The following is a 16,698-nucleotide window of genomic DNA, read 5'->3' as shown; positions in this document are numbered from 1 at the left end:
GGCCTGGGAAGGGTAACTTGCCCTCGGTCACCAAGCCCCAGAGACAGGAAGGGCGAAATCCACGGAGGAAGGGCCCTTCCTCTGGGCCCCCTCACCTCGTGGTGCCGGTGCCGGGGTGGGTACTGGTGCTTGCCCAGCTTGGCCAGGATGTCCTCCAGGTAGTGCTCCTTGACGGGGTACATGAAGCCGGGCACCTTGATGACGGGGCAGCCGCCGAAGTAGCGGGAGAAGCGCTCGTTATCGCCGGTGGCGCTCATGAGCACCAGCCGCAGGGCGGGGTTGAGCCGCTGCAGGCCCTTGAGCAAGATGAGCAGGAAGTCCGTGTTCACGTCCCGCTCGTGCACCTCGTCCACGATGACGTGGCTCACGCCCTCCAGGCTGGGGTTGCTCTGCAGCTTCCGCAGCAGGATGCCCACGGTGCAGAAGAGCAGGGCGCCGCCCCGGGCTGGGGGCTTGCTTTCCAACCGCACCTGGAAGCCCACGTTCCGGCGCAGGGACGGGCCCAGTTCGTGGCTGACCCGCTGTGCCACCGACACGGCCGAGATGCGGCGCGGCTGGGTGATGATCACGTTGCAGCGAGCACCTCGGCCCTCGGTCACATAGCGCTCCAGCAGCAGCTGCGGGATGCGCGTGGTTTTCCCACAGCCCGTGTCCCCAGAGATGACCACCACTGGGTGCTGCTCAATGGCATTGAGGATGGTGTCCCGATGCGGGTCCACAGGGAGCTGGGGGGCCTCCTGCCAGATGGGCCCTCGCCGCCGCCACAGCTCTAGCAGGCTCTGGCTCAGACGCACCTCCTCTGACTCTGACAGGGGCACGTAGGGCTTTCCTGTGATAGGGTCACTCAGGGGCCCTGAGTCCTTGCCCAAGGGCAAGATGTCATCACCCTGCAGCCGGAGCTCTGGGGAGATCCATGAACTGTCCACGGGGTACTAGGGGACAGAAGCAAACAAAACGATGAAAGAGAATTACCGCCTCCTTCACTTGCACCCAGACCCTCTTCATGTGATTCGCTGGGTCACACACTGTGCCCCAGGCCCCTGGGCAGACGACCTGTGGGCACAGCTGGGCTGCTTGGGGCAAGGGTGCTCCAAGGCTTCATCTTCAGTGGGTAAATGGGGAGTTAATACTGTCTGCTGCAGGTGGACGCTTTCAATCTGAAGACGACGGAGGCAGGCAAGGACGTGAGGGGCTCTTACGTGGTTGAGGAAGGTCTCTATCTTGCGGAGGATGGGCTCAGGCAGCTGGATGGTACATGGCCGGCGCTGGGTCTCGCCCAGCTCACGCAAGGAAGCCAAGTTGTACATGGCATGGGTAAGCGGCTCGTTGTTGCGGTCCACCAGGCCCAGGCTCTGCAGAGGGGACACGCATGGCCCGGTCTGTGCCCCTGCCTCCCCAGAACCAGCCCAGCCAGACTCAAGGGCTCCAAAGGGAAGTCGTGCAGAGCAATCTCTTTCCTAAGAGATGTTGGTTTTCGGCTGACATGATACAGGAGAGAGAAATTAGGGACCCAGAAGATGTATATCTCCACCAAAAAAAAAGGAAAGAAAAGAAATTAACTAAATCAAACTAATTCAAAAAAAAGCCAGCCCTGACATGCATGAGCAGAACAGCCTCACATCTGTCAGGAAGGCGGCGGGGCTGAGAAACTCCCACTGAGCAGCTGGGTCCCCAACAGCCCAAGTTCACCTCCACGAATCCCCAGCACGGCGGCCTGTAAGGTAGGTGGGCCAGGCCCTTAACGACGCTGACACACCTCACAAGCTCCCTCTGCCTTCGCGGCCTCACCCAAGTCCATCCCCGCTGTGTTCTCTGCATGTCACCCCTTATGTCTGTGACCCCAACACACAAATATACATGGAAGATGCTATCTGATAAAACAAGCAACTGGAAGAGAAACACTGCATCCTTTTTCCCTACGTGCCCAAAGCAACCTCACCAGACAGAAAACCTCAGGCAAGAGCATAAAACGTCATTTTTTCCTAGTCTTGTGTCCCCATCACCTGTCACGTCAGGATTCCGCCCTCCCTCTAAAGTTTAGATCCAATACTTCCTTCTTTAAGCAGTTCATCCCTGGGGGGACCAACCCCCTTCCTCTGGCCTCTGGGCAGACCTCAAGGTCAGGGATCCAGTCCCTGGACCACGGGAGGTGCCAACGCAGCCACCTTGCCGAGGCTCCCAGCGCGCTCTGCCCAGCAGCCAGCCTGCAGCTCTGAACAGCGCTGTCAGCTGGGGGCCGCTCCGCCCGAGACAGGACTCCAGTGGCTGCGAAGCTTCTGGCCGCCAGTGCTTGTGTCTACCAAGCTAAATGCAGACCTTGTCCAAGGTCTCCCAATGATCCCTAGTTATGCTTGAGCCACAGGCAACAACACATCTATTCCGTCTTCTGTGACCACTTCCCTGTCCCCGGCCCTGTCATTCTCCAGGCGCTCGTTACATCTCAGCATCAGCTGTATCTAAAATGCAGTTCCCAGAGCCACGCATGACCATTCAGAGTAAACCAGGGCCTTGTTCATGTCTCGTTCTGCAAAATAAAACTCGACCGACATGGGTTCAAGTCACTAGCTTCTCAAGCAGTCCAGAGCCTCTTCCAGGACTCTGCCAGCTGCAGGCCACATGGCCTTCACCTTACTGCTGATCAAACTTCACTCCAGAGAAACGTCCTGTTATTTGTTTTGGCCACATAGCCCAGGTTCTAAAAGACCTTTCTAGACACCAAGCCTGCCACTCAACATAGGTACCATTTCTCCAGCTTTACGCCATCCAGAATGATGAGCATGTCTCCTGCCAGCTTCGCCCAGGTTCTGCCAACAGTGCTGAAAAGGCTGAGCTCACAGGCAGAGCACTTCCAGAGGGACTGTGGGCAGGTCCTGGAAGCAGTGGCCACACAGCCTGACAAGAATACGTTTGTGCCCGGCCAGAGGCTTGGTATGGTGGATGTCACTTCCTGGAAAAGTGGACCGATCTGCAAGGGTAGCAGGGAGCGTCGAGGCACCTGCCGCGTCACGCCAGGGCCCCTCCTGGACTCACCTTCAGTTTCTTACAGGCCAAGGCCGCCGCCTTGTTCTCAGCCTCTGCTTTGCGGCGCCCTTTGGCAACAAAGGTCATGGGACAGGGCCAGAGCAGGGTCAGGGTAGACAGCTTGGTCTTGGTGCCCACAGTATGGAACTGCATGAGGTTCTACAGGGAAGGCGAGAGGTAGTTATAAAAAGGCAGGGAATGAAGATGTCTGTGGCATTCTCAGACCACCGAGCAACCCAGAGATGGACTTAACCCCCAGCTCAGCGGCTGCCAAACACCAGCCACGCGAGAAGCGCCACTGTGCAGAGAGGAGCAAGCCCCGCGGAGCAGCGCCTCGCCCCGCCTCGACTTGCTGCTCCTGTCCCGTGATCTCAGCCGAAGACAGTGTCTGGGCAATACCAAGACCTGCCCTGCTAACCCCGTCCTCTCAGCACCTTCGAGGCAAAGAGGTGTGGTGGCAGCTGCGGGCTGGAGCTGTCAGCATGTGCTGAACGCCAAGCACATCCTGCGGAAGAAGGCCTTGGACCTGGAGAGCAGCTCTGTTGGCCGAAGCCCATTAGCCTGATGGCAAAGGTGAAACTCACACCTCGGCAAGACAGACATGGGCCTCCCACTCCGCGGTCCGCGCCCATTCCCCGTGCGCCCGCGCTCTGGCTCCCATTCTGTCCCCGCTGCCTCACCCGCCTCACCCTCCTCGCCCTCCAAGGATCCCCAGCTGGCCTTGGAGTGGACTAGGTGGACAGGCGGCCTCGGCCCTCCCACACACCTGTGCTTTCCCTCCTACCTGGTCTTGGAGCAAACCAGACACGACCACGCCAGCTCCCCACCCACACGCACTTCTAGGAGACTCAACTCACCTTAGCTGTGGAGGACGATGTTGCTATCTGAATCACCTTGGCCAGAAGGTTCTTGGGAAGCGGAAACTGGGTCAGAGCCCGAATAGCACTGTCATCATCTGTCATTTCAAGGGAACCCCCCCTGGGAGGACCAAAAGTTTCAGTGAAAAAGCTCGCTTTCCTTCCAGGCCAATGTCACCCCAGGCTTGGAAACCCCGGGGGCAGACACCGGGATTTTGCGGCAGGCGGCCGAGGGGCACAGAGAGGACAGCAGCCGGGGCGCTTCTGCTTGGCCTGCGACCCGCACGGACACGTGTCATGGCTGCTCCTGCAGTTCCCCAAACACGTAAGGGGGTGATGGGCAGGCAGAGGGCTTGCTGGGCCTCCAGGACCCAAGCGTGGCCCGAGGGGAGAGCCATGCCACTCTTCTGCCAAAGCCCAGCCACGCAGTACGAGACCACGCTGGCTCTCCCCCAGGAGCGGGCAGGCAGACTGGTGGATAATGGGGTACGCAGGCGGAGAGGTGGGGCAAGGGCGCCTCCGCCTGACAAGGCTCCCGGGAACACCCCATTCCCACGTCAAGGTGCACCCAGCCTCCCCTGCGTCCCTGCCTCCAGCCGCACCTGAGTGGGGTGTGGGAGTCCTGCTGGGTCATGGACAGGAATTCGGTGACATCGATGGTCCCCTCTTCTAGCTCTTCCTCTTCATCTTCCTCCTCCTCTCGGCCCAAGGAGCGGGAGAGGCCCCCAGGTCCCCCTGGCCGGATGCCCTCGGGATTCAGCTGCCGCCAGGAAGTGGGTGGCATGGTAGGTTCTGGGCGCCACCAGCTGTCAGCCGGAGAGCCAAAGCGGTCGGCTAGCACACGGTATTTGGCTGCATCAAATAGTTCGTTCCGGGGACCCAGCAGACCCCAGCCCTGGGGGGTGGAAAGGGACGTTTTGAGGGTCCATACCACCCTCACACTTCAGCACGCCTGGAACTTGGCCAGTCACACCAAAAGATCCGCGTGTAGACGCCATGCCTCTTCACCTGTCTACCCGCCTCAGCCCCTCGTCCAGAACTGGGCCAAGAACACTAAAAATGTCTAGCTTTGACAAATGAAAATGATGAGATAATTTCTTACTCTTATCAGACAAAGACAAAAAAAAAAAACAATAAAAAAAAGCAAAAACCCTACAGGGCAATGGGAAGCAGATACATTCACAAAGTGATCCAAGAAGGCTCAGTGAATACGGCGATTAGGACATACGTATGTTGCCCACGCCATGAAAGACATACCTTCTGACACAAGAATCCTTCGCTCCCCGGGGAAGCTCAGAGGATACTGTTCCCTAAAGCAATAAGGAACGTGAGAGGGGCGCCAGCATCACTGCATGGGACTGGTACTGGGGTGGAGTGAGTGAGGTACTTACCTCGGGGGGAAAAAATAAAGACTCCTATGCTGGGAAAATATTCTAGAAATAAACTGCAACTTTTTAAAAGCCTTTTATACAAAACTATAATTTTTAAAAGTACTATAGTGTCATTGTTCTCTAGAGAGAGAATCAAACAGAATGTTTACCAAGCCTCTGGCATGTACAAAGCAACCTGCTAAGCTCCTGGAGCATCGGCAGCCGGAGAGATGAGACCTAGTCCCTGACCTCAAGAAGCTCAGAATCTAAGAGGCGGAACAGAAACGCAGATGCCCGGGGTCAAAGGAACAAAGAGCGAGTGAGGAGCCAGGAGGACAACGAGCACGGTGTGAGTCAAGTGCAGGTTTGCAGGACTCCAGCTGGGAGCGGTAAAGGCGACACGGCCAGGCAGGGAGGCGCCAAGGGGGTTTCTGCCGTGAGGGCCACGTGACAGCGGAGAGCAGGTGCCAGTCCAGGCGCCTCTCTGCAGGGGGGCTTCAGCCCCGCCCGACGCATGACGAGCTGGGGAGTGCCCACACCTTGCCTTCTCAAAACTCTTCTCGGGTTTTTGAAATAACAACTGCAGTTGTAAAAATAATTCTATTCATAACAACAACAAACGATAACCTACCTAAGATGAACTTAAGAAAGGTATAGGTTTTTTTTTTTTAAGTACAAAACTTGGCAAAAGGACCTAAATTCAGGGAGACATATGTTCCTGGATGATAAAATTCTTACGTGTGAAAAACAAAAGCCTAAATTAATCCATGAGTGTAACGAAATCCCAACCACAGTCTGGATAGGCTGCTTGGGCACTTGACAATTTTTTTCTCAAGTTCGCATGTGGGAACAGATGCATGAGAACAGCAGGAGTCCGTCCGCATCAGGAGGGGGAGGAGGGCGCCGCACACAGCCGTCCATGGGTGGGTGTGAGTACACAGCAAACACACACAGCATCCCTCCCCGGGCCATCCCGCGCAAACTTAGCATCCCTCCCCGGGCCATCCCGCGCGAACTCAGCATCCCTCCCCGGGCCATCCCGCGCGAACTCAGCGTCCCTCCCCGGGCCATCCCGCGCGAACTCAGCGTCCCTCCCCGGGCCATCCCGTGCAAACTCAGCATCCCTCGGCCCGCTCTGCTGCTCTCCCTTGTGCTCCCGCTCGCCCCACAGCCCAGCCCCGCCGGCCTCCTTTCCAGAGCTCCCAGTGCCGGCTCGTGCTTCTCCACCCCTGTCGTTTCGACCTCTGAAGACACCTCCTCCAACTGCTGCTACTGGCGTTCTCGCCTTCCAGTGTCCCTGTCTTTGGTCTGGCCCAATGCTACTGTCGTTGGTGGCTGTTCCTAAAGGAGAACTTGGCAATTACCCCCAGTCAGCAGACCCGGCATCCACAGGATCAATCTGAAATGCCTACTGTGACATCAAAGGCCCAGGGTCCTGGCTCCCGCCTATCCGTCCGTACACCGGGGCACCCACGCCCACGTTCACACGCCTCGGTACGCACGCGAGCCCCAGCTCTATGTCGCTGGGCCCGGAGTGCCTGTTTCGCCCCGGCTCCCTGCAGACCTCCACCTCTTCTGCAGGTGAGTGTGCTCCACTCAGGAAGCCGGTGCAGTTCTGCCCTCACGTGGCGCCATCCCACTGGGCCGCGGCTGCTCAGAGCACTAGCACCTTGTGCTGCCAGCGCCTCGCACCCAGCGTGAGGGCAGCCCTTCCTGGGCACATCCGGTGTGGGGAAGTGGGAAGAGCTGAAGAACTGTGAGCGCACGTGCCGGAGAATGAAAGAGCGATCAACTCCAGGATATATAAAGACTTGCTGTGACTCAACAATAAAGAAATCCAGACAACCGGATTAAAATGAGCAAACGACCTGAACAGACATTTGTTTACCTCCTAAGATGGTAAACAAATGGCCACTAGCACATGAAAAAATGCTCGACATCATAAATCGTTAGGGAAATGCAAATCAAAATCACAGTGAAACACCACCTCGCACCCATTAGGATGGCTACTACTAAAAAAAGAAAACAATTGTTGGCAAGGATGTGGAGAAATTGGAACCCTGTCACTGTTGGTGGGAATGTAAAATGGTACAGCCGGCGAAAAAGACAGTACGGTGGTTCCTCAAAAAGTTAATAGTAGCACTATCATATGCTATAGAACTACTCTACTTCCAGGAATTGAAAGCGGGGTCTCAAAGAAGTATTTGTACACCCACGTTCACAGCAGCATTATTTGCAGTAGCCAAAAGAAATAACCCACGTGGCCTTATCAAACGGAAGAATGGCTAAACAAAATAGTCTATCCGTACAATGGAATATTATTCAGCCTGGAAAAGGAAGGAAATCTGACGCACGCTGCAACATGAACTCGGAAGACAGTACGCTAAGTGAAATAAGACAGTTATGAAAAGACAAATATTGTAGGATTTCACTTATGCGAGTTACTCAAATTCACAGAAACAGAAAGTGGATGGTGGGTGCCAGGGGCAGCTGTCTAATGGGGACAGTGTTAGTTTTGCAAAGGTGAAGAAATCCTGGACACGGAGTGCAGGACAACATGCCTATGCTTCATGTTACTGAACTGTACACTTAAAAATGGTTAACATGGTTAAGTTTTATATTTTGTGTATTTTACCACAATCAGACACACAAATAAAAAAAGGCCATGAACACAAACAGAGAACAGAGAAAAGACTGCGGAGAACGTGATCGTGACCGCTGCCCATAGGCTGGGTTTAAAGCACCTTCACACATCTGCAGAAGGAAGAACCCCTCGCCCTCGATACCACTGACATTTGCGGCCAGCTAGTTCTTTGTGCACTGGAGGAAGCACCCCTGGCTTCACGCCGCTAGCATTCCTGCAGCTGTGGCCACCGAAAATGTCTCCAGACATTGCCAAATGTCCACAGGGTGGCAAAATCCCTGCCCTGCCACCCCCTGCTGAGAACCCGAGGGAGGAGGACTCTACGGCAGACAGAGGCTTCTGAGACACTCAACAAAGAGGATGGCTGAGCCTCTAAGACAGGACAAGAGATGGGCAGAGAGAGATGTTGAGGCTGGCAGAGGACCAGGACCTGGCATGCCCCAAAGGGGAGAAGCAGGTGTAATCCAGAGGCCGGGGAAGAGCTGCCTGGCACTGCCAAAGCCCATTCAAGCAGCGCAAAGACCAAGAGGCCGATGAGCCTGGCAAAACATGGTGCCAGTCCGTCACCAATCAGCTGGTGGCTACTGCTCCACGTCGCACTCTGTGCAGATGTGAAGGTGACCAGTGATCGCAACAGTGGCAGCGGAGAACACACAAGCCACAGCCCAGGAAGCTGTGTGTAGGAGAAGCAGGGCCGACGGAAGTCAGAGCAGCACTGATGTCTAAAGAATCAAAAGAAGGATCTGAAGAGTAAATGAGAAGGTGGGAGGGGGTGTGGAAGAGGCACAGAGAAGGGACAGAGGAGAGTGGTGTGCAGGCCCAGGACAGCAGATGGGGGAAGGACGCAATACCGTGAAGGCCTGGAGACCATGAACAGGAGAGAAGACGAAGGACAAAGTTGACAGCTTTGCCCTTATCAGAGCAGAGACGGAGACCTGCGGTTGGCAGAATCAACTAGGAATGAAGAAAGGTTGGCGAGCAACACCGAAGGTCTCGTAAGTCAACGCTTGGTAACCAGCACCTGAAAGCAAGCCGTGCCCGACCACCGGGAGGTGAGGGCGGCGACCACCACGCTTCCGTCACGACTAAGAGAGGACATGTGGCTACAGGGACAGACCCACGTGAAACAACGGGCGGAGGAAACCCAACCCGAACGGAAGCACATCCACGTGCCGTATACAGAACACGTTCGTCACACAGAGGTTCCTCGGTGGGTTTTCGAGCCACAAAAAGTAGATGACTACAGCGGGGGAAAAACACTCCCTCGTGGGCTGAATGTCAAGAAAGGAACCACGAGGTGGGGAGGGCTCGGGACAGGTAGTGGGTCAACACCCTGTCGCCCTCTCCCTGAAGGACCATCAGAGCGAGGGGCAAGGGGCTCCCCAGGCGGGAGGTCTGCACGACTTTCGCTACAGGAGGGTCACCTTGAACAGCTGGCAGGCCGCGGCTGCAGCCTGCCGCTCGGCGTCGATCTTCTTGCTGCCATAGCCTTCCACCTCCACGCTCTTGGGCCACTTTATGTGGAGGGTGACTTTCTGGGGAAGAGAAGGCAGAATCAGGACCCTTGCCTCTCCAGATTGCAGAGTCGCTGCGAATCACATGGAGAATCGACAGCAAAGCCGTGACCTTAGGGCAAGAGAGCTGGGCACAGGACAGAACCCACCCCATCATCGACCCCTGGTAAGGCCCAAGTGTCCCATCCTCAAGCCATTCGTCCCACCTCAAGTCGTTTTACTTCTTCAAAGTACCATGTCCTAGGCCAGAGGGCAAGGTGGAACCCATCTTTAATGTTAAAAATCTTCACTCAGGACAGCCCACCAGCATGCCTCGGTGGGCCCAGGACCGACGGGACTGCAGGAGCAGGAATTGTCACGTCAATCCTGCGCCCCCGCAGTACCAGTCACCGACGGGGGCGGGGGGGTGGGCGTGCGTTACACAAGATGAGAACTCGCCTCACCTGCCCTGCATTCCCTCGCCCTAAACCAGGCTTTCCTTCAGACCTAGCTTTGCTCTGGGACTCTCTGCTGACTATTTTCAACTCAGAAATGGCCTCCTTGACAAAGAAAGCTGAGGTAGGAAAGGACAGCCAATCTCCTTCCTTAGAGTAGGACTGACATGTCCCCCCGCCACCAGAGGAGTTACCTTTTTCTTCGGTCCATTCGTGTGCACGTAGACCAGTTTGTCTTTTGCGTGTGAGATGCCAAGGGCTCTTCCAATCACGCTGTTGAGAAGGTTTTTGGGCTGTGGGAACTCTTTTAATAGGTCCCTAGAAGCTAAGAAAATAAGAACAAAAGAATTAGTTGTTTTCTTCTTTCAAAAACTCCATAGGGTGTGTGTGCATCAGGACAACCCTGGGCCGCATACTGGGGATGTTGGCTCATGACCCTAAACCACCCGGGACTATCTTAGAAAAGGAGGGAGGATGGCTTCGGGGTCTACAAAGGAAGCGTGGGGCTAGACCCACTTGCGTGACCACCTCCTGAAGGAGAAGGACCAGTGACCTACACAGCCGAGCAGGTAACCAGCCAGCATCCTCCTCCCACCCCAAGCTCCCAACTTAACACATCTGCTACAGAAGCCTAAATGGCAACAAACCCTCTATTCTGATGTCTGGAGGAAGGCACTAAACAAAACAAAACAAAAATCCACCAGACACAAACTGGAGATCAAAGACACTGCAAGACCCTCCCTAAAATAAAAGACACGCAGAAGGGAGGGTTGGCCCAGCTCTTAACTCTACCTCAGCACTCTGCAAAAGGCCTCCCTAGAGTCAGATTATGTGTAGGGATACTGATTAGAGATGTCCCTAGCTGAGACACAGGTGTGAACTATTCCTTCCCCAAGTTCACTGGAGTCAAGTTGTGGCAGGCAGCATCAGACACCAGAGGTACCTGTTTTTACTTGGATCAATCAATCCTGGAGCACAAACGAGTGAGTTGTCTACCTAAAGGCAGCTAGCGCCAGACACAGGGCTTAGCCAGACCACAAAGAAGCCTGCTGGGAGTGGCTAAAAACAGAAGGAAAGGCCCCAAAGCACCAGAGTAGCCCCTTCAAGAAATGCACAGTCCGACCCTTGTGAAGGAGATGGGAAGCCTTTCATTCTCCAGCCAGTCTATAGCATTATATTCAACTTGAAACCAGCTCCAAAAAAGAACCTCGTAAAGGGTACAGACACACCCATGTGCACCTGCATAAGTCAATAAATCACCTGGGGAGCTTTTCACAGCCCTGGACAGACACCCCAACCCCTACAGCGCACTTGAAAATAGTGGTGATGTTGGGAGAAAGCTCTGTACTTTGAAAAGGCTCCTCCAGGAGTTCTAATGTAACCCTGCTGCCTGGGCTGAGGCTGCTTCCTCAGGGCAGACCCCTGTGCCACTGACCAAGAGGGCGGATTCCGTCTGGCTCTGGCTCCCTCCAAATGATAACTTGTAAAGCAACTAAGAATCAAGCAGTCAAGAAAGAGAACTACCTAAGTATGTTCATGAGCATTTGATCCCACAGAGAACCTAACTTTAAGCAGCCACTAGACCTACAAGTATAAAGAGACGTGTGCCCGGTACCGCCTCCAGCTCTACAGGACACGCAGGGGCCGGCTCTCCCTAGCCACCCCTGCGGGCAGGGATGCTCTCACCAGTTTCATTCCTTGCACTTTTCAGGAGGGACAGCGCTTGGGTCCATCAGAGCAATCATTCTGTCTCTATTTGAGATCCTGAAGTCCCAAGTTGTACTTTGGGGTGCTTCCCACACTGGTGAGGATGCGCTTACCCTCCATGCTCTCACCACTGATCCCATATCCTTGCAGGAGTTAGACGGTTTACCTGTTTCTCCCACTCTCTCGAGGTCCCGCGCCTCTCACCTGTTCTTGCCAGGTGCGGGCCCTCCAGTCCTAGAACCTCCACGCTCGGGGTCCATTTGGGCCTGTGCCACTCTGAGCTTTAGAAGAGCAGGGTTGCGGCCCGCTAGGGATGGAGGTCCTGGCCACCATCGGAGTGCGCGCCCAGCCGCCAAGGCCCGACCCCGGCCCGCGCCCCTAACTCTGCCATTCCCAGGAGTCAAGGGCGTCACCGCCCGGCCGCCCTCGCCACTGCCCTCACCGTTCACCATGCTTCCGTCGCCTTCCTCAGGCCTGCAGGGGGCCACCCCTGCCTCGGCCTCGGCGGCCTCCTTGGTGCGGTCAGGGCGGGCACAGCCTGACGAGAAGCCGCGCGAGCGTCCCTGTCGCCCGGCGGCACGGGGACCGGGCGGCCGCAGACGCGGAGAAACGCCGGCGGCCAGCGCCATGAACCTCCTGGCGGCCGCCATCGCGCTCCCGCCGGCCCCCGCGGCCACGGAGCCGGGGACGGCGCAGAAGGGCGGCTCGCGCGCCCCCTGCTGGGCGGGCGGACCCGGGAGAAGGAGCTGAGCCAAGACAGCCCCAGCGGCCAGGCTCTCGCCTGACACAGCCCAGGGCCTCCAGCACCCCAGGCTGCAGTCCACCCCCAGGCTCGGACCCTGCAGAAATCACTCTCAGTAAATCTAAACCCATAGGCTGACTCGTAATCTGAATCTGTGCCAGAAAGAGGAAATGAGATTTTTGGGGGGGGGGGAAGTACTGCAGGCCTGGCTCAATATACGTGCAAGGAAACCAAGATGTTCCCCTCCAGGTCCTACCCATTGCTACTACCTACCTCTCAGGTGCCCTGGCAAATTGGCTTGCACTCCAAGGCCACCCAGAAGATAACTGCTAAACTGGGGCACCTCATCTCACTGAATGGTTTACAAAGTAAAGCCGGTGAAGAATCTGGCGCCAGGACGGGGAAGAGCTCTTGAACATAAGCAGAGACCAGATTTACTCCCTGGCACTGGAGTCAGAGGTGAAAGATACCCTGCTCGGACACTGTGCCCAAGAACTGGGCTGGTCCAGCAGCGAGACCGAGGCTGCTGTTCCTTCCCTGTTTGAAAGCCAGTGGAATTGTTTCCAAACTGCTATGCCCGCGTTCTAGCCGGGCTCATTCCTCTTCGGCCTGTTACAGCGCTGAGGAGCAGGGCTTTGGGTCAGCTGGAAATCACACTGAACCCGCATGCTGGAGTAGTGAAAATGACAGCAAGGGGCAAGGTGGCCCTGAAGTCTGTCACTTTGAAGGAGGCCTTGGTCAGCGGCTGGCAGTGCAGTTGAGTAAGCTGGGAGGGTTTCGTTTGTTTTTTCATTCTAGATGACACCGATGATCCCCTGGAGAGCTTATTAAAGCATTGCTAAGAGCCACTTACAGAGTTTCTGATTCATTAGGTCTGGAGTGAGACCCAAGAACCTGCATTGTTAACACGTTCCCAAAGTTAACACTGTGAGAACCACTGGCTTATGGCAAGACCATAGGATCTGAGTGCTAACGCTTGGGCTTAGTCCCAGCTCTACCACTTACCGGCTGTGACCCTCGGGCAATGTCGTCAATTGGAAAAATTAGGACAAACGCACTCTACTCATCTGGCATGGCTATGGTTAAGATAAAATAGGAATATTCAGGAGGCAGCTCTGCAGTGCTCTGTGACAGAAGACCCTACCCTGAGGTCTGAGACAACAGGGTGCAGATCCCTTAGAGACAGACCAGGGCAGGATGTGGCAGCTTCAGCTCCAATCCTCCATTCCCTCTTCAGTGGGTTTTTATCAGGAAAGGAGCAAAATGAAAGAACCTCGGCAGCACTGATCTGACCTCACGGGGCACACCACCATCTGTAGAAAAGCCCCCTGCCCAGATCATCCACATTGGGGATGGCAAGACCCTTGGGGCAGAAGACGATTCTCCAAGGGTTTTGAATTTGGTCAAGTAGCACTTTAATTTTCCAAAAGCTGAGGCATCCACCCAGCTTCAGGAGTTGTTTTCAAGGGTTGTGAGCAGCCCAAATTCCTTGAAAAGAATCCAGAGGCTTACCAAGTCTGGTAGTAGCGTCAAGGACTGAGGCCAAGTTTTAAAAACTGTGGTGTCTGAAGACAACACCTAGACAGAAAGAACCCAGGCCCGGGCTGGCACAGTGCTTCAGGAAGCCCTAGTTTGGCACCCTGCTGTGACAGCCAGGGAGTCAGGCTACGGTGGAAATGCAACGGTTTCATGGAGCTGCTCCCAAAGCGGCCAAAGTGGAGAGACTGGCCATGAGTTACTTGCTCAAGCTGGGTTACAGGTACATAGGGGTTCATTATACTATTTTCTCCATTTTAGAAAACATATTTCCAACACGTGTTTGAAATTTTAGGTTAAAAAAAGCATCAGGTGATGCTGACCAACTAGTTGATTCTCAGGGAGCTCCTTGTCCCCTTTTCCTATTTCATTTACTTCATCTGGGCTCTAACAGCTGGTGTCACCTTGAGCAAATATTTCACCTCTCCGAACCTCACTGTCACTTATAAATTGAGGACAATTCTTAGACCAGCTCTTGGAACCCTTCCAGTTCTGTGATCCTCTTCCCTTTGGTCTAGAGCAGGGGTTGCCAAACTATAGCTTGTGGACCAAATCTGCCCACTGCCTGTTTTTATAAACAGCGTTTTATTGGAATAAAGCCATGCTCATTTCTTTAAGTATTATGTATCATGGCTTTAATGCTACAATGGCAGAGTTAAGTTGCTGCAAGAGAAACCATATGGCCCACAAAGCCTAGAATATTTACTCTCTGACCCTTAAAGAAAGTTTGCCAACTCCTGCTTTAGAGGCCCTTGAAGAAAGTTAGAGGTGCTCAGGTGTACCCCACTTCCTTTCCACCAACATTAAGCCTTCTCCTCCACTCTCTTCTTTGGGGAGAGAGTGTTGATTCCTTTGCCTGTGAAAAAGAAGGAAAGTTCTGAGAAAAGAAAGGGTTCCCAGCTCAGAGATCTCTCTATTCACTTCTGGGTTGAACATACCATCTGGTACTAACTGTGCTAAGCACTGACATCTAGCTGCAGGAATTAAGGTGTAAAGGATCTGCCGACTATGTAGGAGGTATGTTTTAGGGTCTTAAACTTTGGAGGCCCCAGGAAAAGGCAACGGGAGGGACTCCCAGACAGTCCCAACTTTGGGTAGATCAGAGAATTTCCAGAGGGGAAGTGAGAGGGACCCCTGACACCTGGAGAAACCAGGGGTCTCAGCCAACATTTGGCAACTTACTCCACCATAGTTAGATACTTATAAGGCTGGCCAAAATGGCAAGAAATGGTACACGTGGTTGGCAATAGGAAAGGGGAGCTACAGGGCCAGGTGGCCACCCTGATCCCCCTACCTGTCCTCATGGCTTTCCCGTTCACATACATAAGCCACACGGTCCCTTGAGGTAAACCACCACACCGAGAGGAGGGGACGTCTGCCTGAGAGAATGGACAGGAAAGACAAGTCCTGTGGCCCCCTGGGATCCCGCCAGCTGTTGGTGCACATTGCTTTCCAGGGCTCTGTCTCAGATCTGGGTGGGTGGGAAGATTCACAGGGGAGGCTTAGAGGCGAGTTTCTTAGTTTATTTATCCTTTACCTTGGAAAGAAGCCTTGGACAGAGGATGGCAGTAGAGATGGGAGGGAGGAAGAGACTGGGAAAGAAGGAGATAGTTTTTTCCAATTCCAAACCTGACTGTGACAGGCACTGTCACCTATTCAAGTGGCCACGATTTTCTGAGTGTTGTTTTCCTATCTGAATACCTGAGAGACTGTTTTTGCCATATACTTCCTTCCTAAGAGCAGAGGCACCACCGAAGCCTCTAGGGCAGGGGTCTCCAACTGGTCTGTGGCCTGTCAGGAACTGGGCCAGACAGCAGGTGAGCAGCAGATGAGCGAGCGAAGCTTCGTCTGTATCTGCAGCCGCTCCCCAGTGCTAGCATCACCGCCTCAGCTCCACCTCAGATCATCAGGCATTAGATTTTCATAGGAACACCAGTCCCTGGTGCCAAAAAGGTTGGAGACCGCTGTTCTAGGGAATCAGAAAACATGGCAGGAAGGTCCTACAGTCATGTGGACAAAGAGATCTGTTTGTTGCTTCTGTGCTGATGAAAACAGAGGCAAGGACCCTTCTAGCTGAGGTAGGGGGGAGAGGGAGGGAGGGAGGGCAGAGCGAGGGAAAGGCAAAGATGCATACACCCATGGCTGCCTCCAGGGGTGCAGCTGTGAGGAGACAGTCAGACTCAGCATCTGTGCCCCTCTGGGGAGACAGAGTGGGGCCTGTGGGGCCTCCCCACCAGGAGCAGTGGCCCCTCCCAAGGGCAGCCCCCTTCTCCTCTTGTGTGCTCAAGGAGGCACCGCCTACCCGTGCTGCCTGGTTAATCCCAACTAACCATCTTTAAGCTTAGCCGAAGCACGTCTGACACTCTCAGAGCCACTCACCTGCCATGTTGGAAATGTTAACGTTCAGCCTTTTCGAGTTACAGGGCATTTTAAGAAAGAAAAAAAAAAGGGCAATCAACTCTTGTTTTGGCAATGGCAAGGGGTGGCATTTCTTTAATACCTAAGTCAAATGGTCAGAGGGGCCAAAAGTACTTATTTCTACCCTGCGGGCCATAGTCACGGCCGCTGCAGCAGGAGAGCGGTGCACGTGCAAACCGCAGGGGACGTGGCGGCTGCGTGCGCTGCAGCGGCCCAGGCGCTCTGTGCCCCCCGCACCCTTCCTGAACGTCTGACCTTCAAAGCACTTTACAGACAGAGCTTAGAGGGGATATGTTGTCTCCACATGAGGCAAAGACCCTATGACCTAAAATAGTGTCCTTCCACTAGGCAGCTGGGGGAGGGGTGTGAACAGGCAGCTAGCGGGGCGGAGAAGGGCAGCTGTCGGGCCAAGAAAGAGGTCATCAGGAACACTGGTCTTGGGAGACCCGGAAGAG

The 16,698-nt window shown here is 54.8% G+C and overlaps 1 protein-coding gene across 7 annotated transcripts in view; it reads right to left on the bottom strand.

The window, feature by feature from the left end:
- The window catches only part of DHX30 (DExH-box helicase 30), a 28,716-nt gene that overhangs the window by 3,114 nt on the left and 8,904 nt on the right, over window positions 1–16,698 (bottom strand). For 4 of the 7 annotated variants that reach the window (XM_016149808.2, XM_016149810.2, XM_016149809.2 and 1 more), the window contains 8 exons: window positions 16,205–16,233; window positions 10,035–10,165; window positions 9,317–9,427; window positions 4,481–4,773; window positions 3,879–3,999; window positions 3,031–3,180; window positions 1,200–1,352; window positions 96–932 (listed from right to left, as the gene is read on the bottom strand). In XM_016149808.2, the coding sequence (XP_016005294.1) occupies window positions 96–932; window positions 1,200–1,352; window positions 3,031–3,180; window positions 3,879–3,999; window positions 4,481–4,773; window positions 9,317–9,427; window positions 10,035–10,165; window positions 16,205–16,233 (1,825 nt within the window). Of the gene's footprint in view, window positions 1–95; window positions 933–1,199; window positions 1,353–3,030; window positions 3,181–3,878; window positions 4,000–4,480; window positions 4,774–9,316; window positions 9,428–10,034; window positions 10,166–11,989; window positions 12,221–16,204; window positions 16,234–16,698 lie in introns of those variants that run through there. The other 3 variants (XM_016149811.2, XM_036219135.1, XM_016149807.2) reach the window with 2 other exon arrangements.

Source organism: Rousettus aegyptiacus, unplaced genomic scaffold (genome assembly GCF_014176215.1).
Source record: "Rousettus aegyptiacus isolate mRouAeg1 unplaced genomic scaffold, mRouAeg1.p scaffold_m13_p_4, whole genome shotgun sequence".
Classification (NCBI taxonomy): Eukaryota; Metazoa; Chordata; class Mammalia; order Chiroptera; family Pteropodidae; genus Rousettus; species Rousettus aegyptiacus.
This window is presented reverse-complemented; position numbering and strand designations above follow the sequence as displayed.